The sequence below is a fragment of the Juglans regia genome, chromosome 4 (assembly GCF_001411555.2).
Source record: "Juglans regia cultivar Chandler chromosome 4, Walnut 2.0, whole genome shotgun sequence".
NCBI classification, from domain to species: domain Eukaryota; kingdom Viridiplantae; phylum Streptophyta; class Magnoliopsida; order Fagales; family Juglandaceae; genus Juglans; species Juglans regia.
In genome coordinates, this window is record NC_049904.1 from 11,215,805 (window position 1) to 11,240,110 (window position 24,306).

The window sequence follows — 24,306 nt, forward strand, 5'->3', positions numbered from 1 at the left end:
TGTATACAAATGCAAAGTTTAAAGAAATCCAAGGGGAGGTGTGGGGGATGATTTGTTGTAACTGCATACCTGTTAGCAAACAGGGTTGTATTTCCACCTTTGACGTGTTGGATGAAATTACCACGGGTGATCATGTCAAAACCGTCCATTACGTAGTTTACTATAACGAGGAGGAATGTGATATTAAATGCGCATGTGCACTGTTTGAAATGAGGGGCATTCTTTGTAGGCATGTATTTAAACTTTGTCAAATTAAGAAGATTCATGTGTTGCCAGAGAGGTATATCTTGGATCGGTGGAGGAAAGACTTAAAGAGAAGATACACACTTGTCAAAAGTAGCTATGATGATTTGCGGGATAATGCGGACTCACGAAGGTATGAACTTGTGGTTAAAAGATGTATGAAATTAGCGACGCGTGTATCCCCAAGTGATGAGCATGTCAATGCATTCATGCGGGTTTTGGATGAGTTTGAGCATAATTTTAAAGAATTACCACTTGAGTCCGGTTCAACCAAGGTCAATGAGAGCAACGTCGTGGATAAGGGTAAAAAAATATTAAGCCCTAACGTTGTTCGAGGGAAAGGGAGACCTCCAACTAAGAGAAAGGTTCCACCTGTGGAAAAGGCTGCAACCAAGAGAAAGAAGAAACAGGTACTCTGTTTTTTTTTCTATTAATTGTATATATGTTGGACTAGTGTTTCTTTTCCTTTCTAATAAATGTGTATTTTCTGGCATTTTGGAAATTAGACTTGCAGGAAAATATTTGCTGACGAACAAGTTGGAGTTGGTGAGGTATTGGCCCCCCAAGTTGGTGCTAACGTTGAAGATGTTGTTGTTGGAACCCAATATAGTACTGTCACACAGCAAACACCATCGGGCAATGATGAGAATTTGTGAAACGTTGTTTATGGGTTTCTTTGAGTATTTTTTGTGGGTGTTCAACATGTATGACAATCATTATTATATTTTTGATGGGTTATTTGAAAGATTTTGTGAAAATCTGGAGCCTTTTTGTTGACAGTTGTGGTTGTAAAGAATGTACAGATAGTCGAATGCAGTACTTGTATAAAAACATTATTATATAAATTATAGAAATCTTGAAGTATTTTGTGCACATTTATTTTGAGGTTGTGGTCGTATGTGACAATTGTTGGTGGAATGTTTTTATGCATTTCATTATTATAAATGCACCACGTTAGCTGTATGTGAGTTTTGCTCATTTAGGTTGAGTTTTGCTTTGTTTTGTTACTCATTATTGTTTTGCCTGTTGGTATATAAAATAACTAGTTATTTTTTTTAAAAGAAATAAACAAAAAAAGGTTGGTAGATGTACAGGTTGCTGCATGTATATACAGTCCCTCCTTGCAGCATTTACAGGATTCTTCTTAATTAATATATTGTATATTCTTGCCTGCATGTATATATTCTTGCCTGCAAAACATGTCCATAACATTCTAAAACATTGACAAAAGCCAACTCATTACATCACATGTTCATTACATTTACTAAACACGACTAATTACATCACATGTTCATTACAATCAGTTGTCTAAAACTAAAACAACTGCCATTACATGAGTTGAAGCACTGTCCGACATACAGAAGTATTTTTGGGATACATAAAAATTACAGCAAAAATCGCAATAAACAACAACCACGATGTGAACAACACTTTTAAGGTTCCCTTATACTTCTTCTCCATTGCGTTATATTTTGCAGTTTCGATCGTTACATGTTCATGAAATAACCTCTCGTTCCTTCGTTGAGCTAACTCCAACGTCATCTTGCAACATGGATTTTGTTGACTTTCAAGATCAATCCATTCAAAATATTGACATTGTTTATTGATCTTATAGTTTGGGCAGTTGTAAAATCTTCTGCCAAAACTATTACTCTTCCCAGATATTCGAAGTTTCGATGGAATGCCACAATAGCAAAGTGGAATGCCACAATAGCAAAGTGGCCTGTCCAAACTTGCTTTATCTTTCCCTCTTGAAGTCCACGCACTTGAACCGGTATTGGTACTTGAACTTGTCATTTGCTGAAAATAGATAAACATTGTCATTGGTAAATAAATAAACATAGGTTGTTGTGTCATTGGTAAATGGATACTTTGGGTGCACATTGCAAAATAGGATAGATATTCTTGTCATTTCACTAACAAATGAATAGATATTCTTGATATTTAACTAACATGTCCACAATTAATTTCTTCCTCAAAATTACACAAATAACTACGTAAAAAGAACATTCAGCAACACAGCAGCCTTCTTAGTCTGATCTGAAATGGCCAGCTCTAGAAGACAAGATAATGCCGACAAAATGTTTAATTTCAGAAACATGAGATTCATGGAGATAACTAAAACTATGTAAAAACCATTGTTCTTCTTTGCCTATAATATATATATAGGCATATATAATATTATATATATATATATATAATATTCTGAGGTTATAACTGGGGTGCATTTTGATTAACATGCACATGCTCCTGCTAGTGCATAATTATTTTCTTGCATGTTTCATCCTCTCACGAATTTGAATTTCTTTAAACCTAACTAATCCTGTGGAGAACAAGCCTTTCATTTTGAGTTTATACTGGAATTTCTTTGACAAATTAGGGAATTGAAATTGATTTTCTTTCTTTTTGTTCAAATTCTAATTAGTTTAGTTAACCTTGCCTTATTTGAAGTTGATTCTATCTTTTAAAATCTGTTCGTTGTTTTTGGGCCAGTTGTCAAGTTAAGACGTTATCACTGTGAATACTGTAATTTATTGAAAGATAATTTGTCTAATTTATCTTTTCTGGTCGGTGTTCCTTTTTTAAAACATATTGAATCTTTGTAATTTATTTATCATGGCTAAGGCTTTATATCTAGCTGTTTATGCTTTACTACAAATTGTTAGTGCATTGTGTTGGTTGTTTCCAATTAATCTGTAAATGCTGACAACTAACTTTAGTCAAAGTTAGAGTATGTTTCCAACTTCAAGTATTGTTGTATAAACTTAATTATGTGCCACCAGAACCTGCTTGGTTGAATTTTTTTGTACAAATTCACACACCTGTATGGGACAATATCTATTACCCTATCCTTCACCCTTTGTTTGAGTGAGAACTACTTGGCTTCATAGCATGCAAACCTAATCATCTTAGCAAATTAACTACATTAACTTCAAACTTTCTTCTTAGAAGATTCAAACTCAAGCCTTGTATGCCTATATAATCTGTAGAATGAAGGCTTATCCTCAAAATTAGTTTCTTGTGTTGATTCCCTACTAAAGCTGCTCTCCATAGTTTCACATGCATGCAATAGCACAGAACATGGGGGCCCTAACAGCACAAGGGAGGAGCAGTCTTTTAGATGACACGGGTTTCTCATTACATCACATTAAGGTCACGGGCTCAGTTATATGTTTGCTGGGTCACCCCAGTTATACCAGCCTTTGGGATTGATAATGTTGTCCATATATGTGTAAGCAAAGAAGACCCGAGAGAAAGGACCCCATGCCCTCCCAAGGAAACTATAATATTAGAGTACATTTCATTAGTATACTGAGAGATAATTTGCATGCCTTCACTACAAAAGTTCTATTAATTAGAATGAGATAGTCTATTTTCACATGCATCCAGGAAAATAGCAAGTCAAATACTTATCATTGAAGGCCATTTTTCATCTTCATCTTACTATCGTTCTTCTTTGCCTATTATATATATATATATATATATGTAACTCACTACATTTACCAATGCTCCACAATCCCATCCCAAAAGTTGCAGTTGTGTGTATAGCATGAGCATACACTAGAATCACAAGTGAAACATTGAAATGCATCAACCTTTGACTAAGCTGTAAATTCGAAAATCCAGCTAATAATATTCTAGAAACAGAACTGAGAATCAGGTGCAGACTAGGTATGGCTTGGAAAAAAATAAAAATGAGTGCAGACTTGATATGAAGCATGCCATTCGCATCATTTCCATCACCACAGCGCAAAATGAGCAAATGTTTTCTTTGAGGGGCAGAATGTTTTGTTTGAGTCTTTTTTACAAACACATGCTATTCAATTCTCAAAATGGCATTATCAATCCATATGCCTACATATTTCCATAGCCTATATTACAATCACCATAACAATGAGAATAAAATCACTTGTACTTTACACGACATTTAAAAAATTTGAAAAAATGTATTACTCGCCTTTGTGAAGAACGCCCTCTCTCTCTCGGGGTCGAGATCAGTCCGTCGCGGCTTTGGGTGCCCCGTCCTACACTTGGCTTGGGGGGTCGAGTTGCCGTCGTGGTAATCAAGAGTCTTGAGAGAGTGATTTCTGAAGGGAGTTCGTTTCGAGATTCAGGGAGGGGGAGGAAGAAACGGGGGGGGTCTTGCAGGTTGGTGGAATTCAAACTCAATTTGATTTTATTATTCGGTAACTAAGCACGTTTAAGTGTAATTCAAAAAAAAAAAAAAAAGGAAAAGGCCACGTCAGATTTCGTGCGCCGTATGTGAGGCAGTAGGCAGATGGGTAGAATATTTCATTTGAAATAGGGCACCGCCCAAAAAAAATTATTTGGTGGGTTATAGAATTTCATTGGGGCTTGATAATTAAGTTAAAGTCCATTTAAAAATTGTATTATATGAAAAAAATTATTTTATAAGCTCGAAAATACTTATTAGGCATGGATGGGCTCATTTTAAAATATTTTGCCCGCATTAGGATTATTGAGTGATTTATATTTTTAGAGTCCAAAACAAGGACTCAAGAGAAAAGCTTAGGATCTAAGGCCCAATAACATTTGCTCAATATCCAAACTGCATACAAATGAACTTCTCACTCCTCTTTCACTAGGATTTTCCACTGGTCAGCAGTGTGTATATATACATACATACACATACATTGGAATACAACTCACAAATAAGAACTGCTTCTACCAACTCTGAGTAATGCTGCAGCACAGTGGCCTTACCATGCACGTTCTCATCCCCCATGCACAAGCACTAGGTTTTCCTTTTCATAAGTAATATATATTATATATACATGTGTATATATATATCTCACGCACGTCTATTGTTGCCTTCTTCACGGTTTCTTCCTCACTCCATGGGTTCGAGAACCACCGCATGTTTTTCCACGCCAATAACAACCACTATCACGTTAGCCAAGCATCCACGTTGCCACCATGAACCCATACCCTGAGCCCAACCGTGCGCCGCTCTCCACCGCATGATGCTCCTCACGGCTAACAACCAATCAAACACCAAAGCTACCAAGAAAAGGACCACCAACGTTGGTTTCCCCTACACCATGCGAGAAACCCTCTGCCTCCACCTTCTTGGTTACAACTGTGAAGCCCCTCTTGTAACCGTCACATTTACACCATACAACGTCGTCTAGCACCTTTGAATACCAACCACGGTGAACCCAAATCCCCTTTATGAGCCACAAACATGCATAGACGCAACCCCTATTATTCATCGTCAAAATAAAGCCCAACCATGAAGGTCGAAGCTCGGGTCGACCACCACCATACTTCAGAAATTGCCGTAATACACCCAAAAGATGCCAACGATAAGCTCTCTTCCCTCCATGACGGGCGTTGACCCCACCTCGTCCCTCTGCCGTTCTCTTTATCGAAAGTAAATTATTTTATGTGGTTGTTGTTCTCTGTCGTCGACCGCCATAGAAGGAGTTGGGAACACAAGGAAAGTCATAGAGACTACCAATCAACCACCTCCTGTCAGCCTCGTGCCGCTCTGGTAAGCCCATGCCTGATCTCCCTCCACTTTATCTTCTCTATTTCTCTCTCCCTCTAACGGAAGTGGAACCATTGTTTCTCTAAGGTCCCCACCACCATGCACAGAAGCTGCTGCCGTTGACCTCTAATATAGTCACCTGAGCTCCATCACCATTTCTCTCGGTGAGCCCAAGACCCTCTGTCGCACGACTAATTTGCCTTCCTCTAGTGGTCTTATTATTTCGTAAGAAAGTATTTTCTTAGAGCACTCTTATTGGATTAGCTAAAAGCTAAATTCAATGAGAATTTAACTATTGAACTATAAAATATATCACATTGGAATAGCTATATTCCAAATATTTGGAATATAGCTACAGTAACTTCTAAAGTTATTTCCAAATTTGAAAGACACTGTTTATTCATCAAATCCATTTTATATCATTTATTTCTCTCTCCCAAGGTCTCCATCAATGTCTTTCTCGTTTCTATTTTTAATCCATAATTTAATTAGAATATGATTACTAATTAATATATAATATTATGAATAGTAAAATATGATAAAATAAAATAATTTCATAATTAAAAAAATTAAAATATTTTTGAAATTGATATATTAATTTGAGTTAGTGATATATTAATTTAATAAGAATATGATTATTAATTAATATATAATAGGTAGAATAGTAAAATATGATAAAATAGAATAAATTAATAATTAAAAAAATTAAACATTTTTGAAATTATTAGTTATTCATTACTATATAATAAATAAATGTATAATCTAATGTGGAGATTTAATGTGAATAATTAAAATCAAATTCATCTTATATTATTTTATTATTATATAATGAAAAAATAACTATTCCAATGTGGAGATTTATGTGAATGGAATAGTTAAAAGTTAAATTTTTCTTACATTCATCAAAAATATCTTTTAACTTTAGCTAATCCATTGAGAGTGCTTTTAGCTTTTGTTTTTCTAACTACACACTTATTAATATTACAAAAGTGCCATTTAATCCTTATCGTGTAGTGTTTCTATTTTTTTTCCAAATGAAACTGATTTTTATTGCAAACTGAAGACTTGCAACATCTCACTAATAATAGTGGACTACATACATTGAAGAAAATCATCCGAAACATACAAGTCTTCATCAAGATTAATAGCATCTCTAACTAGATAATGAGCAACCATATTTGCACCTCTATTGGTGTGGATCAATGATCAACTAGCAAAGGAATTTAGGATTTTCCTTGCATCCTCGATCAATAAGCCCCTAAGCTCCAATCTATATTAGCATTATTTAGTATATTAACTACCTGCAGCGCATCCCCCTCTAGAATGATCTGTGTAAGACTCATTTCTTTACAAAAAATTGTTGCTACCAATAATGCATATGCTTTTGCAATAAATGAATTTTTAGTCAATTTTCTATGAGCTCTAAGGGTGCCAAGAACCTGGCCCTTAATGTCCCTAGCAATCACACCATTGCCAATTTTGTCATCTGCGTTTTTACTAGCTACATCCCAGTTTAGCTTATAAACTCCCTCTGTTGGTTTTTTCCATCTGAGTGGTGATTGAACCAAACTAGTTGACTCCTTTTGGGGCAAGTTAGTAGAGTTTTTAAACATCAACAACTCATCTCTTACATTCCTAAGAAGAAAAGTTGGGTGCTTGAAGCCTTTCCCATGTGTGAATTCATTTCTTTTTGTCCATATTAGCCTAGTGGTCATAGCACCCTCCTCAAGCTGATCCTTCTCCAAGATTTTAACCATTTGGTTCCAAATATCCATAAAAAGCTCACTATGGCACATCATTTTTTGAATTTTTCTGCAACTTTGGCTCCAAACATCTCTAGTAGCTCCATAATCCCATAGAACATGTCTCGAAGTTTTTGATTCCAATCCACTTATAGGACAAACACCATCCTCTACCACTCTTCTCTTCACTAAATTAGAAAGAGTGGGAAGTACTTCACTACAAGCCCTCCAAGTGAACATTTTCACAGCATTAGGTACGTTCATTTTCCAAATAGCTTTCCAAATAGCTTTCCAAACTCCCTAATTCATCCTCCGATTCGATGATTCACCTTCATTGCTGGTCTCAAGTTCTTTGTGGAGGTGATAGGTACTTTTAACAGAAAAAATCATATTATTAGTATGGATCCACACAAGGTTGTCTTCCCTATCCCCAAGGCTAATTGGAATGAACTTGATCAAATCCACTTCTTGAGAAGTAAATAAATGTTGTGTAGAATCTTCTTTCCATGTTTTCATCTCAGAGTCTATTAAATCAGCCACCATTTCAAAATTCTCAATATCCACTCTAGATGTTCAAAATCTATAGGAATGTGGTCTTGGTATCCACCTATCATCCCAAATTTTCACTCTTTGACCATTGCCAATTCACAAGCCTTTCTTTAGCAGCTTCAAACTAGCAAAAGTGCTCCTCCAAGCATAAGAAGGTCTATACCCCAGTTTAGCTTCTAACATATCCATATTTTTTAAATATTTTTGCTTGAAGATTTGTGCAAGAAGAGAGGTGGGGATTCTGAATCATCCTCCAGCTTTGATTGGAAAGCATGTCAATATTAAAACTCCTGAAGTCTCTAAAACGCAAACCACTTTTATGCTTGGAATGGCTCACTTGGTTCCATTTAACCCATTCAATCTTCAAGTGATCATGATTATAACCCCACCAGAATATTTTTAGGAGCTTATTAAGCCTTTGGCTAATTGAGAGAGGAAGAAGAAAGATTCCCATAGAGTGTAGGAATTGCTTGCTGAACAAACATCATTCGAAAGTACCTCTTTACTAGCAGCTGAAAGGAATTTTATTTTCCAGCTTGAAATCCTAGCCCAAGTTCTGTCAATAAGAGAATGAAAAGTAGTTTATTTTGATATTCCCACCACAGCAGGTAGCCCAAGGTACTTCTCAAAAGAGCCAGAAGATTTCACCCTATCAATGCTTAGAATAGTCCTCTAAGTAACTTTAGGTATATTCCTGCTGAAAAAGATTGAGGTCTTCTCTTTGTTTAGTACTTGTCTTGAAGCCTGATCATAAATCTCTAGGATCTGAGACATTGTGCACCATTCTTCAGCATTAGCCTTACAAAAGAGGAGGCTGACATATGCAAAAAATAAGTGGTTGATGCTAAAAGGGCCATTTCCAATAGGGACACTGGTAATACTGCTACAAGCTTTAGCTTTGAATAATAGAGAAGACAAGGCTTCTGCACAAATAATAAACAGGGAGGGAGAGAGTGGATCTCCTTGTTTGAGTCCCCTAGATGGAATGAATGCGTCATGGGGCTCTCCATTGATTAATATTAAATAAGACACTGATGTGATGCAAGACATAATGAGAGAGATCCATCTTTGATTAAAACCCAGTCTGAGAGTCACTACTTTAAGAAAACTCCATTCAACTTGGTCATAAGCTTTACTCATGTCAAGCTTAAATGCCATATAGCTTGTTTTCCCTTTCATCTAAGAGTTCATTGTATGAAGAGTCTCATAAGTCACTAGAATGTTGTCAGTCACATGCCTTCCTGGAACAAAAGCACTTTGATTCAAAGAGATGATCTCAGATAGAACAGATTTATGCCTATTAGCCAGTGTTTTAGAAACTATTTTATAAATCACATTGTACAAGCTAATAGGCCTATAGTCAGCTAGTCTCTTTGGTTCCTTGATTTTGGGAATGAGGGTGATGAAAGTATCATTAATGCCTTTAAGGGGCCCATTCTAGCTGAGTATATTGAGTGAAGTTACAAATATCCTTCTCAACTACATCACACTGACTTTGGTAGAACTAAGCTGGTAATTCAACAAGGCCTAGGGAGCCCAGTGGATTCATTTGAAAAACTGCCTCCCTAACTTCCTCTTTAGTGAACTGCATCATTAGTCTTAGATTCATTTCATTAGCAACCTTGGGGACCAATCCATGTAGGCATCTCTCAGTTTCAGTAGGATTAGGAGAGGTAAAAAAGATTAGAGAAAAACCCTGTGAAGACATTACCAATTTGATCTTGCTCAGTTAACAAGACTCCATTTTGATGCATGATGCTTTTGATGGTATTTGTTTTCCTCCTCTATTTGGCTTGCATATGGAGAAATTTGGTATTTATGTCACCATGTTGCATGGCTCATTTCTTCCATCTTGTTTCCTCTTTAGCTAGTGATTATTCCACCTCTTGTTGTAAGTTTTGAAGTTTCTGTTCACATAAAAAATATATCTGCAAGTGCACATAATCATAACAAGTAGTAAAGTGTTTTAAAGAAAATGATTATTGAACTCAAAAGGAATAATTATGCTATTGAATATTAAAATTGACTAAATTAATTACTATTTGAAAAATTGAAAATTGAAAATTGGTTTATCTAAATTAAAATGAAAAAAAAAACATTAAGATTAAGATTTTAAAAATAATGAGAATAGATCTAGAGCGTTTGACTTCACCTAGCAAATCCCACACAATTTATTATTCCATCTTATAAAATCTCAATTATCCCAAGTTTTTGATAAAAATCCCTCAACTATTCAATATTTTCTCTTGAACAATACCAAAAATATCTCCAACTAATAACTCCATATCTCTATGTGAATTTAATTAATTGGAGACTCGTTAAGTTCTTTGGATTTTTCTTGAAAATCACACTAGTCGCAGTAACGCATCTATGTTTTCGCTCAACTAATGGTGTTTAATCCTAGAGCTTTAATCACAAATCACTTCTCGGTCTCATTGCAATCCAAAAGATCAAACAATAGTTAGTTAGAAAATTATAAGCATTAAGAACAATGATTAAGCACTCAATCATGGAAATATCGAAAATAAAATAACTTGGAATATAAACTATATGTTCAATGTTAGGCTACATCAAAACTCTTGAACATAGAATTAGTTTATAATGAAATTAAAAAAGAAAAAAAAAAGAATAAAACTGGTGTTCTTTATTGAAGACGGTTCATGAAGCATTCGACTCTCGCCACTGCCCTTCAGTTCCTCCTTCTCAAAAAAACACTTTAAGAATAAAAACTGGAATTCTAAACTCAAACTCAGATTTTAAAACTAAAAACTCAAAAACCAAGGACCTTTTGTTCATCCCACAAGTCGGGATTAAATAGATATCGAAATTCAAATATGTAAACAAGATAACTACGGCTATAATCTAGCCTAAAAATCTGGAAAATAATTTTTAAAGATAGATGTTAAAATAAAAGAAAATTATCCCAAGAATAACGAGATTATCTAAAATAGAAAATTTAGTGATATTTGGCTTGAATTGAGGAGTTCGGGAGGATTTGGTCACCAACAGATTTATTGTAGAACTCAGATTTAGTGGTCAACAGCAGATTGATCCCGGTTGGAAGGAATTATCCCACCGAGTAGATGCCGTGTGAGCTAAATATAATTGGTGTGGAGGTCATAAGTGAACTGTAGTGGAGGTCACAAAGATCACACGGCCCTCTCCTCGCCTATCGAGAGAAACCTCTTTGCTGCCCATGGGACTAGTCTCCTCACCCCAATCTCATCGGCTTTCTTTAGATATTCGTTGCTTCTAATTGGTCTGGATCCGTAATCTCTTCTTTTTGTACAAAAATGCTCTCATTTTGCACTAAATCTTCTCATTTCTTTGAAACCAATAAAATAAATAAAAATATGTAGAAATAAAATAAAATCAATAGTATTGGAGGAAAAATGACACTTTTCAAAAATAAAAGAGTGTAAAAATCACATAAAAATAGCACTTATCACTTTCTTAATATGATCTCCAGTTCCATGCTCTTGAAGTTATCCAATGTTAGTCAAGCCCTTGCTGATTACTCGTAAGTCTTGTTTATTCCTTCCAGAATTCCACTTCAAGAGAGCTACCTGGCAGTTTGCTAGTTTGTTCCTTAAAATAAAAGCCCCTATTGTCCCTTTGCACAGAGTTGTTTCTATTGTCTTAGAGCAGTTCTCCCTTAATACCCAAGTTGCTTCATATCTAAATATAACATGTGTCCTCCTTCTTCTTGTAAAACTCCTGAACATGCTGATATGGAAAGGAGAGTGATCAGACTTGACTGTAGGCAGCACATTACACATAGCATCTGGGAACATATCCTTCCATTCTTGGTTTGCCATGGCTCTATCAATTCTATATTTTGTAAACTTTCTACCATGCCTGTTGTTAGACCATGTAAACTTCTGGCCTGAGGTATATAGATCATTAAGTGAGCAGAATTCAATAGCTTGTCTAAGAGATTCCATCTATTTATAAGGTCTATATTCTGCCCCAAATTTCTCACTCTTGCAAGTTATCTCATTAAAATCCCCTGTGTAGATCCAAGCCATTGGTGGTGGTGGTCTAAGATGTTTTAGAAGCTTCCAACTGTCTTCCCTCTTCGAAGTGTTTGGATGGCCATAGAACCCCATGAACATCCATATGGGGTCCATTTTCAATCTCCTAAATTGTTGCACTGATATGCCATCTAGTATAGTTGCAGATATTGACAATTCAGTCAGATTTCCACATTAGAGGAAGTCCACCATTGCAACCCACACTTTCAACAATAAGACAACTATCATACTTCAAAATTCTTCTTACTTTTTTCATACGAATCTTAGAACATTTGGTTTCTACCAGAAACACCATGTTTGGGGCACTTTTCCTTAGTCAAAAGACTAAGTAATCTAAGTGTCTAAGGATTCTCAAGCCCTCGACAGCTCCAACTTAATAGACTCATTGATGTTGGTAGGGCAGGGAACCAACATCTGCTAATATATTGGTAATCTGATCATCCTCAACCAACAAACATTTACTTTTCTTAGTACCAAGAATATTTCGGTTTTCCCCCGCCCTTTTACTACCAAGCTTAGGACTCACCTTATCTACAGGTCCTATGCTCTTGGTTGTGTAAGCATCTGGATTCTTAGCTTGTTTATCACGTGCCCTCCTCTTCCATTTTGTAAACTTATCTGAGCTTGTCATTTTCTTTAATATTGCTCATCTCACTCATGTTCAGTTGAGAGATCTTATCTTGGTTACATCCCTACCATTTTTGAAATAATATTATTTTAAATTTTATTTTGAATTTTATTTTTGATTTTATGTATTTAAAAATAATAAAATATATTATTATATTTAAAATTGTTTGTAAAACTTATCACCTCCACACAAGAAATGGGTCACTATTTGTACAACAAATTATTATGAGGTTGGAAAGTTCGCAACTGCCAGCCAAAATCGAAACCTTCGGTTAATAAATCTGTGCTTTCGGATATTCTCAGCATTGTATCTGCTCATGTCTTGGCCACGTGTCACTAGGAACACAAATTGTTTACGCGGCCGAAGGACAAGCCAAAGTTCGGGCCCAAGTCCCAAGCTCGTTGATCACTCAGAAATTCACAAGGCTAAACTAACTACAGTTTTGAAATCCCAAAATTACCCTTGAGTATAAATTCCCAATGAACTTGGTTTCTGCAATCTTCTCTGTTTTGGGGTATATTCTCCGATTCGATACTTTCCGAAACCGTAACAGAACCAGCATATATTTTTAAGTTCTTTTCGGTTCCAATTTTACGATACCGAGATTTCTCTCTCCAGACACATCCCAGGTGATGTATTATAATTATATATATATAATTTTTTTTTTGTGTATCTTTCCTCTTTTGATTTGTGAAATTTGTTCTGATAAAAATTCAACGTCTATGTATTTGGTGCTTTCATTCCGTGGGCAATTTTAATTTTTTTTTTTTAATTTTTCTGGAAATATTCGCTGTTTAGCAATGGTTTTCTTTCCAACATTGGTTGCTGTGTTCTGAAGCTACCGTATTGGGTGATTAAGTGGTTCTTGTTGTTTTTAGCCTTGTGACTTTAGTTTTTGGTTTTGCGAAAACTGTCATTTTGAATGGTGGGTGAGACTACTGGGATAAAAATAAATAGATAAATAAAGGGAATGGCGGGTATGAATTCTCTTGATTGTTACTGATCAGATTTCATGTAATTTTCATTCTGGATTATGGGAGTCAGTGCTTGATCCGTGGGTGGTAAATATTATCAGTTCAGATGCAACAGGACGGGTGGAAATTCTCCCATTTGAATACTTGGTTTCCCATATTGATTTCATTGCATATTGAATTTATTGGGTGGGACTCGTATTAGTGTATGAAATTTATTTTTGGCTGTGACTAGGAGAAAAATGAATGGATCGAGTGTAAGCCAAGTTTCTTTTTCATTACCACGTTCAATTTTTGGACAATTTGCAATGGTTTTATATGGCTTGGTGCTCATTGAGATAATATGAAGCCGATGTATTCAGTTCCTTTCAATGGATATAACCTGTTTATTAATTTGAGAAGAAGCCTATCTGTGATCTGCTGCTTTTACTTATCTAACATTTCAGATATTGCATGAGCGGTACTTCTGAGTCATCTCCTAAAGCCCATCTCTATGTATTTATTACTTATTGTGTAGCATAATTATTATTTCCTTGTTAGTTATTTTTGGTGGGAGATGTCTGTATTCTATGGAAATTATACTGAAGGAGGAATTTCAAATACAGTTTGTTGCTTCACCTGTTTAATGGAGATTACTCAGCAAGCCATGAACTGTGATGGGGGTTTGTGAATGGCTGTTGCAGTTGGTTTTGTTTACAATGAGGATGGTGATGATGGTGGTGGTTTAGAAGCTTCTTAATTCAATTTACTGAAATGGATTTCTCTTCGTTGCATTAACAAGTTTTGGATTGGAAGATCAAGTATATCATGGATTAAACATAATCAATCTCTTCAAGGGCCAGAGTGGTGATTTGACCTGAAGTAACAACGTTTCTGGCTTTTGACATTTTCATCTGACGACATTTAGTTTGTTCGTTTGTCACATTAATCCTCGAGAATTTAATTTATGGAAGTGCTAGTCTCCCCTCAAGGACAAAAGCAGAATTTGCAGGCTCACAGCCGCAAATCTTTGTTGAGTGGATCCCAGAGGGATCTGTGGCTTGTTGTGCAAGAAGGGTCATTGGCAGATGTAGATTTGGCATTGGCACTGCTTAAAAAGAATGGAGGTAATATCAATCTTAGAAATGTATTTGGTCTAACTCCTCTTCATATTGCTACTTGGAGGAACCACATTCCCATTGTTAGGAGGCTTCTTGCGGTTGGCGCAGATCCGGATGCTAGGGTGTGTTACTTTTCTATTCCTCGATAAGTTTGAATGCTTTTATCCTATGCCTGCTAAGTTGTTGCTTCTAGAATGTTTGTGATCCCGTCCTGTTTTGATATGCTGGCATATATTTTTTATGAATTGAGTCTGCATTAAACCTGATTGCATTACTCTATTTTTCCTCTACCTGTCTTTCCTTGAATTAGAAGATGAAAATTTGTCAGTCTGGAAGATTAGCTTGATGAGAAAATATGCAGTTTTATTAATCTATCAGGCACTTTTACTTTTAAATTATGAGCAATAGGGGGAATCTATTACAATGTCAATCTGTTCTCATGGAACTTGAACCAACTGTTAGCAGCTGACGTATTTGTATAGATTATTATTTTCTATATTATGAAGTTTGTGTTTCTTTTTTTTTCTTTTGACAAGAATGAAAAGTGTGTATCCTTCTACACTCTATACTCCAGATTCTGAGTAACACTTGAGAGCATTTCAGTTTAGTGATTCTGAAACTAGTGTTCCCACTCTGCATGAACCCTCACATTAATCATTTCAGGATGGGGAATCTGGATGGAGTAGCCTTCACAGGGCTTTACATTTTGGTCATCTTGCGGTGGCCAGTATCCTTCTTCAATCAGGTGCCTCCATTACATTGGAGGATTCTAAAGGTCGAATGCCAGTTGATCTCCTATCTGGGCCTGTCTTGCAGGTGGTTTGTGATGAACATAATTCAGGTATCCTCTACTTTGGAATGACATCTTTAATGAGGATCATTGTGTCATTTGAAAATGAACATAATTGTGTCTGGGAATAACTTGAGACGTTATTCTGTCTCTAGTTACCACAGAGGTGTATAGTTGGGGAAGTGGTGCGAACTATCAACTTGGAACTGGCAATGAACACATACAAAAATTACCATGCAAAGTGGACACACTTCATGGTTCTTTAATCATGCTCATTTCTGCTGCAAAGTTCCACAGCGTAGCAGTCAGCACTCAAGGGGAAGTCTATACTTGGGGATTTGGAAGAGGGGGCCGCCTTGGGCACCCTGATTTTGATATACACAGGTAGAATTTCTAAGCATACATCATTTGCATGTACGATACAGTTTAAGTGTATATTGTAATAACAAATTTACATATTCTCCCATTCCAGCCATTGATGATTTAGGGCTTGTTTGGGGAGTGAGATGAGATGAGAATTTTGTAAATAGTAGGAAGATAGTTTATGAATAGTAATGAGATTGTTTGAGTTGAGTAGTTTTTGGATTTTGGGAAAGGAGAGGGAAAAAGTTTAATAAAAAATATTATAAAGTTAAAAATATTGTAATAATATAGTTTTATAATATTATTTTTGTTTGGGGATTTGAAAAAGTTGGAATTATTTTTTATTTGAAAGTTTGAAAAAGTTGTAATGATTAGTTTGAAAAAGTTGTAATGATTAATTTGAAAATTTTGTATTTGAATTATGTTTGAGAGTAAGATGGGATGAGATGAAATGAGATGAAATGAGATATGAGAGAATTTTGTGTCTCATCTAAGGCCCCGAGCCTGCCCTTAGGCTTATGAACTTATTCTATGCTTTGAACAATGGCTATAACTTTTTTTTTGAATTGTTTCAACATATTGTCACAAATTAAAATCTGAACCTTACACATAATGGTAATTATTTAGTTCATCACTGATTATATATATGCATGGTTGTGTATAAATGATCATATCAATGAGAATGAGTTTGTGTTCTTCCACACACACCTCTTAAAGTTTCAGTGACGAAGGGTTGTGGTGCAAACAGAATGAAAGTGCATGTTTACACAGAATTTTGATTGCCTTGTATAACCTAAAAGTTCTATTCCTGTATATATCACCTGCAAGAATAGAACATCTTCACCTAAAATACACTTATCCTAGCTATTATTGCAAATAATAAATCATATGTTATCATTGTATTCTTTGCAGCGGTCAAGCTGCAGTTATCACACCCCGTCAGGTGACTTCGGGTTTAGGGTCTCGAAGGGTGAGGGCAATTGCAGCAGCTAAACATCACACTGTCGCTGCTACAGAGGGTGGTGAAGTGTTCACCTGGGGATCCAATAGAGGTAAATTATAGGAGAAGTTGGGTAGATGAATATGCCAAACAAATTGAGACCTTCCTACCACTGCCAATTGGAAGTGTGTGTGTGTGTTTTACAAATAAAATAATGTTACTGGCGAGTGACAGATGTTTCTTAGAGTCATTTATGTGCTTCCTGAAATTATCAATTGTTGGATTATTCACTTGTTTATATAAGTTGTGCAGAGGGTCAGCTTGGCTACACTTCTGTGGATACACAGCCAACGCCTCGAAGAGTGAGTTCTCTGAAGTCAAAAATTGTTGCTGTAGCTGCAGCAAATAAACACACTGCTGTAGTTTCTGCGACTGGTGAAGTTTTCACATGGGGCTGCAATAGAGAGGGGCAGCTTGGTTATGGCACGTCTAATTCAGCATCAAATTACACGCCTAGAGTGGTTGAATACTTGAAAGGCAAGTTTTTCAAAGGTGTTGCAGCTGCAAAATATCACACAGTCGTGTTAGGAGCTGATGGAGAGGTAACTTGTAGCAGATTTTAATTATTATTAGAACTAAACTACTCATTTTGACTCAATGAACAGTTGCTTTATTTCATTTACTGTAGCTTGAATGTAATTGCTTTTTTCTCAGTCTGCTTTGATTAGATCACATTCCTACACTGTTATTTGTATTGTTCTTAATTGGGCTTTGGTTGTGCAAGTGCTTTCCTGATGTTCAGCTCTAAGTTTGGCCCAATCATACATTTTGTTTCTGTGGCAGGTATACACATGGGGTCATCGACTTGTCACACCTCAACGTGTAGTCATTGCTAGGAACTTGAAGAAATGTGGGAACACCACCTTGAAGTTTCATCGCATGGAACGGCTTCATGTGGTTGCTGTTGCCGTGGGTATGGTACATAGTGTGGCTCTTACAGATGATGGTGCACTATTTTATTGGGTCTCCTCAGATCCTGGTCTTAGATGTCACCAGGTTTTATATTCTCAGTGCCTTTGTTGTCCTTGCCCTATTATCCCAACCGAGACTTCTTGCTTACTTTTCATGTCCTTTTTTTCTATTCTGTGTAGCTCTACTCACTGTGTGGAAGAAATATAGTCAGCATTTCTGCAGGAAAGTACTGGACTGCTGCAGTTACAGCCACGGGTGATGTTTACATGTGGGATGGGAAGAACAGTAATGACAAGCCCCCTATTGTAACACGGTTACATGGTGTAAAGAAGGGTACTTCAGTTTCAGTTGGTGAAACACATATGTTGATTGTTGGATCTCTATATCATCCTGTCTATCCTCCCAATGTGGCTAACAATCCTCAGAGGCTCAAGCCGAGTATCAAGGATGAGGCAGGAGAGTTTGACGATTTAATGTTTGATGATGTGGAATCCAATAATCTGTTAACACCTATTGAAAAATATGATTCTGAACACAAGCCCATTCCCAGCTTAAAAGGCCTTTGTGAAAAAGTTGCTGCAGAGTGTCTAGTTGAGCCACGGAATGCTATACAATTGCTTGAGATAGCAGATTCACTTGAAGCAAATGATCTGAAGAAGCACTGTGAGGTAAGCTGATCTGTGGCCTGCTTTATTTGGGGGAGGTTTCCATGCAATTTTATAATCCATTTCAAACCCATGCTGGACACAACAAGCATCAGCCTCTGCTCACATATTTCAAGTATCGGTGTGAAATTTTTATTTCTTTCTATTTTTCTATTTTTGATTTCATGGTCAAACGTTTTTGGAGAAGCCCCATTGCTGTTCTAAACATTATAATCACTCGATGTTTTTTTAATCTTTTATTAATTGATTTACAATGAAAGTCAGAAGAATCATCATAAGCTAAACTTGTAATTAGACTATCAGGACTGCTGGAGTTACATTTTAATTTAGTTTTTTAGGGGCTTTGCCTGCCATGCTTACTACCAAGAAGAAATTCGAATACTTCTCAAATACAGTAGTGTGTTGGATCTTTGTTAGCTTAAAGATCATTTGAAAGATTGCTACTTGGTGATGTTTATATGATGTGCACATCTAGTATTTCAATCAAGATTATGCGAGGAGTTTTGTCATTTTTTTTTTTCTTTAATCCAGATTGGTGGTTGGGCATTTATCTAAGCTCTCTACTTGTCATGCAGGAAATTGCTATTCGCAACCTTGACTATATTTTTACAGTTTCATCACATTCTATTTCAAGTGCCTCACTAGATATTCTAGCCAACCTTGAAAAATTGTTAGACCTGAGATCATCAGAACCATGGAGCTATCGTCGTCTCCCAACTCCAACAGCTACCTTTCCTGCAATTATTAATAGTGAAGAGGATGATAGTGAGAACGAGATTATAAGGACTCGGGACAATCACACAAAGATTACATCCTTGAAAAACAAACATGCCCAAAGATTAGACTCCTTTCTACAACCCAAAAATAACCCCAATGAAGGCATCTGTAAACAAGTTCGAGCTTTGAGGAAAAAGTTGCAGCAGATTGAGATGCTTGAAGGAAAGCAGTCTAGTGGGCATCATCTTGATGACCAACAAATTGCAAAGCTCCAAACAAAGTCTGCTATTCAGAGTTCTCTTGCTGAGCTTGGTGTTGAGATTACAACACTTGCAAAAGCATCATCTTCAGTTTCCCCAGATGGGAAAGGAAACAAAAGGGCTGAGGTTAGAAAACAGAGGAGAAGGAGTGCACAGAGGGTATCGCAGGTAGAGACCACATGTGGTTGTTCTGGGACTGAAGTCATTCCAAATGCTTCAAAGGATTTCTTGGATGTTGGAATTTCTCAGGTTTCCAAGAATAAGGTTACCTTTTTAACCATTTTCTTTTGATAGCTAATTAAATTTGCTGTTCTCCTGGTTTATTTTACTGATGGAAGAGTTAGTGCCAGTTGATTATAGTTATCAACTTTCCGGTCCCAATGTTCAGATCATTTGGATAATTTGCTTGTGCACGGATAAGAAAAAAATTTCATTAAAAAACTGGAATATTTTCATTTGTCTCCTTTACCCCCCAAGTAGCTGGGTGACAACCTTGACCCCTGTGCAATATTTTCTTGCTCACGCTTATACCTGCTCCATCCTAGGGACAATATGTGCTTGAATGTATACTAATTTTTACATTTGTGTAGTGGGGCTGTGTGACGCTCACGCTTCATTAGAAGGCCCAAACCACATGGCCTATACTCTAAAAGGACTAGTCAATGATATAATTGGAGCCCATTGGAACATTATGAAAAGCATGAACTTTTGATTCCCAAGCAATATGAGTTCACATGCACCCCTACCCTTATCCCTATCTTTATCATATGGGGTCGTTTCATATGGATATCACAGGCCGCTGTACTTACAGTTCAGAAAATCTTCTCTGACATTAGTTCTGTTGCTTAACCCAGCATCTGATAAAGAATGTTTTGAAAACATACTATTGATTAAAATTTAGTGTAACCCTCATAGTTCCTATTTGATTGTACACTAAATAATATCTGTTGTTCTCTTATATTAAATTGAACTTTCTTGTAATATTGTTTATGACTAACTGAGAAGTCAGAAAAATTACATATTTGAATATTTAAGCACCATAGTTGAACTATTTGATTTGCAACTTTTTATAGGAGGAAGGTGTCGTGGACAAAGGAATACTGGTGAACGAAGCCACTAAAGAGTCAACTTTTTGCATTGTTCAGGACACTTCGGTCTTGCCAAAAAATAAAACTTCGTTACCAATGCACTCCAAGAAAAAGAACAAGAAAGGAGGGCTTTCTATGTTCTTGAGTGGTGCTCTTGATGACACCCAAACAGATGTTGCTCCCCCTCCAACACCCAGAAGCGAAGGTCCTGCATGGGGTGGGCCTAAAATAGCAAAGGGATGCACTTCTCTTCGGGAAATACAGGATGAGCAGAGCAAAATCGAGGCAAGCCCATCATGCAGGATAAAAGATCAAGTGGAAGATATATCTGATGGTAAAAGTGACGGGAAAATCCTGTTGAGTTCGTTTTTGCCTTCCAACCCAATACCAATGGTGGTCTCAGGTTGCACCTCACAAGCGTCTGATGAAGAAAGAAGCACGCCTCATTGGGCTGCTTCTGGGACACCCCCCCACCTTTCTCGGCCATCCCTTAGGGACATTCAGAAGCAGCAAAAGGTTTGTGAATCCACCCCTTCCTTCCCTGCTCACCCACAATGTCTCCCTCTCATACTCCATTCTTTTTCTTTTTAACCATCAGAAATTTACAGAGGTGATATAAACTTATTATGTAAATTGATATTTGTTGCATTTTCATCTTGGAAATGCTTTGTCAGAAACTTTCCTGTCTGTTTACTATTTTCTCAATGTCTAACCATGGGCTGCTCGATTGTCTCCTAGAATTGTCTTATTTTTTCCCCCCAGTGGAAAATTTGATATTGTTTGTCTCACAGGGAAAGCAGCAGCAGCAGAGTCTCTCCCACAGCCCAAAAACAAGAATGACTGGATTTTCAGTTGCTACGGGTCCGGGCTCACCATCAGATCCCCCTGGATTGAACCGCTGGTTCAAACCAGAGGTTGACACCCCTTCATCCATTCGATCGATTCAGATTGAGGAAAAGGCTATGAAAGACCTAAAGCGATTCTACAGCAGCGTGAAGATTGTCAAAAACCAATCTTAGGAGGGTTATCTTCTATTTCTGTGGCAGGAAATTAAGGCTGTTGTTTGTTCTTTTTCCCCCCCTTTTTTTCCCTGTTCATTGAAAGGTCTGCGGTAAATCTGACTGTATAGTTGATCTGTACATTCAACTCTTTTATTTACAGAGTCCTCAAATCTTGTTTCTCTTCAATTCTTGGCTTCCCTTTCCTTTCTGACTCTAGTAGATCTTATATTTGGAAATGTTATTTACACTTACCATTTTTACTCACATAATAATATGTATTGACGCATCATTGCGTTAACAAAGTCACCAGCTCTGTCCATGAACTCACGTAAGTTTGTTGGCATCTTCCTCCAAGTGTTTTTGGGCCAGATTCCTCCTAGGAGCACGGCAAGCGCACCCTCATTTTTTCCAAATCATTTCGTGAAACGTTGCCACACATGTTTCACACGAGAAGAATGCCTCGTGAGATTGGAGTAAAACGATATTGCACTTGGCCATACTTAATAGTCGAGATGTGGGATTTCCCTAGTGTATCAAGTGGTGGTGTCCTCGAGTTGGTTGGTTGGTTGGGTAGAACTTCGGTACAAGTATTTATGTGTACAACTGCATGTGTGACGAATATCTATATAATGAGCACCTATGGTGGAAAACTGTTATTAGGGCTGAAACAGGCCGAATACTAGTTTTTACAAGTTTTATACTTATATTGGAGATGGATTATTCCTCGCTATACTAGTAGTATTGAGTTTTATGTATTTTGCATAAGAGAATGGTCAAAGTCCCTAGATGGTGACTCCTTGCCATGCCTATGTATATGTGTTTACTAGGGGGTGATTCCTCGCCATATTTAATGATGCACATAGCTATAAGAGCGGGGATGATTTCTCGTCATGCATATACGTGTTTGTCTAGTATTTACATAAAAAATGTTCATAGCATCTTTGGTAACATTATCTCTTATTAGCAGTCTAATCATAGCCACCTAACCTATCTATGATTTCATTTTTGGGACCATTGATTATGATGCAAGGGCAGACCCCAGCATGGCACCCGAGGAAGAGCAGTCAAACTCACTCAAGTCCTGAGTATGGAGACTAGTACCTGTCTTACTACCAGTTCTTGTCATAGCTTCTTTGTGCCTTATGTTAGAATGTATAATATTAAGTTAATGACTATGTAATTGGTTTGCCACCTTATGGAGACTAACCTTATGTATCTTTGAATAATGTAATATTTTGGGATTTAGTGAAGGGCAAGAAGCCATCTTTTGCTGTGAAGTTTAGCATTCTAGTACTTCGTAGTTATCGTTGTTATCATAACGTATTCTGCTTAAAACTCTGTTGCGATTCCATGTATGGATATCTTACACGTGTACTTCCATCTGAAAAATTACATGCCTATTCAATTCCCTCTTAGGTGTTTGTCCATTGGCCAGCATCCTTGGCATCACGGATCCTCGCCTAGACCTGGATGAGGAATGTGGCACCATAGTATGGTATTAGAGCACGTGTTTATACATTACTCTGGGAAACTCTTAGAAATATAGGATAGTACCAGAAAATAGAATATTATCTAGTACTGTAGGCTAAAAATTTAGTTTTAAGTTTGAATTGTGATTAGGACTGCAATATGGGATAGCATGTAATGGGCTTGGGTTATATGACAAAATTTGAGGATGGTGAGACCAAGAGTTCCTCGAGGAGAGCAAACGCCGAGTGATCACAAGGGAGGATCGGCCTGCAAAGGGAGGAGACGAGGAACCAACTTGAGTTCTTAATAGGATATCGGATGTGTTGGAACAACAACCTGAGATGTATTCTCATCATATGCAAGTTCAATCGGCTACGATCCCCCAAGTTGGAAAGGAGGATATGCACAAGCGATTTTTAGCTCATCATTACTCGAGATTCTTTGGAAACAAGGGACTGGTGAGGGCGGAAAGGTAGATATCCGACAGATAGGATAATTGGATGCACCAAGGTCCAAAAGGTAGTTATATGTGAGCTACCTGCTTCAGGGAGAGGCAATTCTATGGTGGGATACCCAGAGGCAACTCCTTACCATGAAACTGGTAGCCAAGGGAAGGATCTCATGGGAAAGATTTAAGAAATACTTTGATGGCCGGCATTTTCTGGAGATTGTATGGAAACAGAGGTCAAAGGACTCGCTAATTTGGTCCAAGGGAATATGACGGCAGAGTAGTCTGCAGCCAAATTTATGGAGTTGGGAAGGTTGGCTCCTCATCTTATCTCTATGAAAGCTATTAGGGCGAAATAATTTCAAGATGGGTTGCAAACCTATATTAGGATACAAGTAGCCTGTTTGAAGATTACGGATTCCTAGAAACTAGTCCATAAGGCATCCATAACTAAACGGGATTAGCGAAACTCGTTGATTCTATCCTCGAATTTGAAGAAAGGTACGATGGCAAGTGAAGAGAGCAATTTGGGAGCCCCACATAAATTCATGTCAAGAACTGATGAGCAACTACTAATCATTACAGGTTCATGAACGGGCAAGAGAATGCCAGTGTGTAACATTTTCCATAGAACTCACAAAGGGAATTGTTGACAAGCCCAAAATTTGTGTTATAGGTGTAGATAGACAGTAAATTATGCTCAAGTTATCCCCAGGCACCACCAGTGCAGCAAACGATGCCAGGAGGAGGCCTAAGGCAGCTTCTACAAGCCAAGGTATACGCACTTGCCTCGAGAGAGATTGATGAAGACGC

General features: G+C 37.0%; 1 protein-coding gene across 2 annotated transcripts; it reads left to right on the plus strand.

Annotated features, from left to right (window-relative positions):
• Positions 1-13,125: 13,125 nt before the first annotated feature.
• On the plus strand, positions 13,126-21,873 carry LOC109011108. 2 transcript variants are annotated; one of them, XM_018992170.2, is made up of 11 exons: positions 13,126-13,337; positions 14,285-14,901; positions 15,443-15,620; positions 15,725-15,953; positions 16,845-16,984; positions 17,185-17,474; positions 17,716-17,928; positions 18,024-18,512; positions 19,085-19,750; positions 20,560-21,090; positions 21,366-21,873. In XM_018992170.2, the coding sequence occupies exons 2-11, from the start codon at positions 14,626-14,628 to the stop codon at positions 21,591-21,593; spliced, it is 3,240 nt and encodes a 1,079-aa protein (XP_018847715.2). In that variant the 5' UTR covers positions 13,126-13,337; positions 14,285-14,625; the 3' UTR covers positions 21,594-21,873. The 2 variants fall into 2 exon arrangements, with proteins under 2 accessions (XP_018847715.2, XP_018847716.2); XM_018992171.2 differs by having other exon boundaries at positions 14,363-14,901.
• Positions 21,874-24,306: the final 2,433 nt, after the last annotated feature.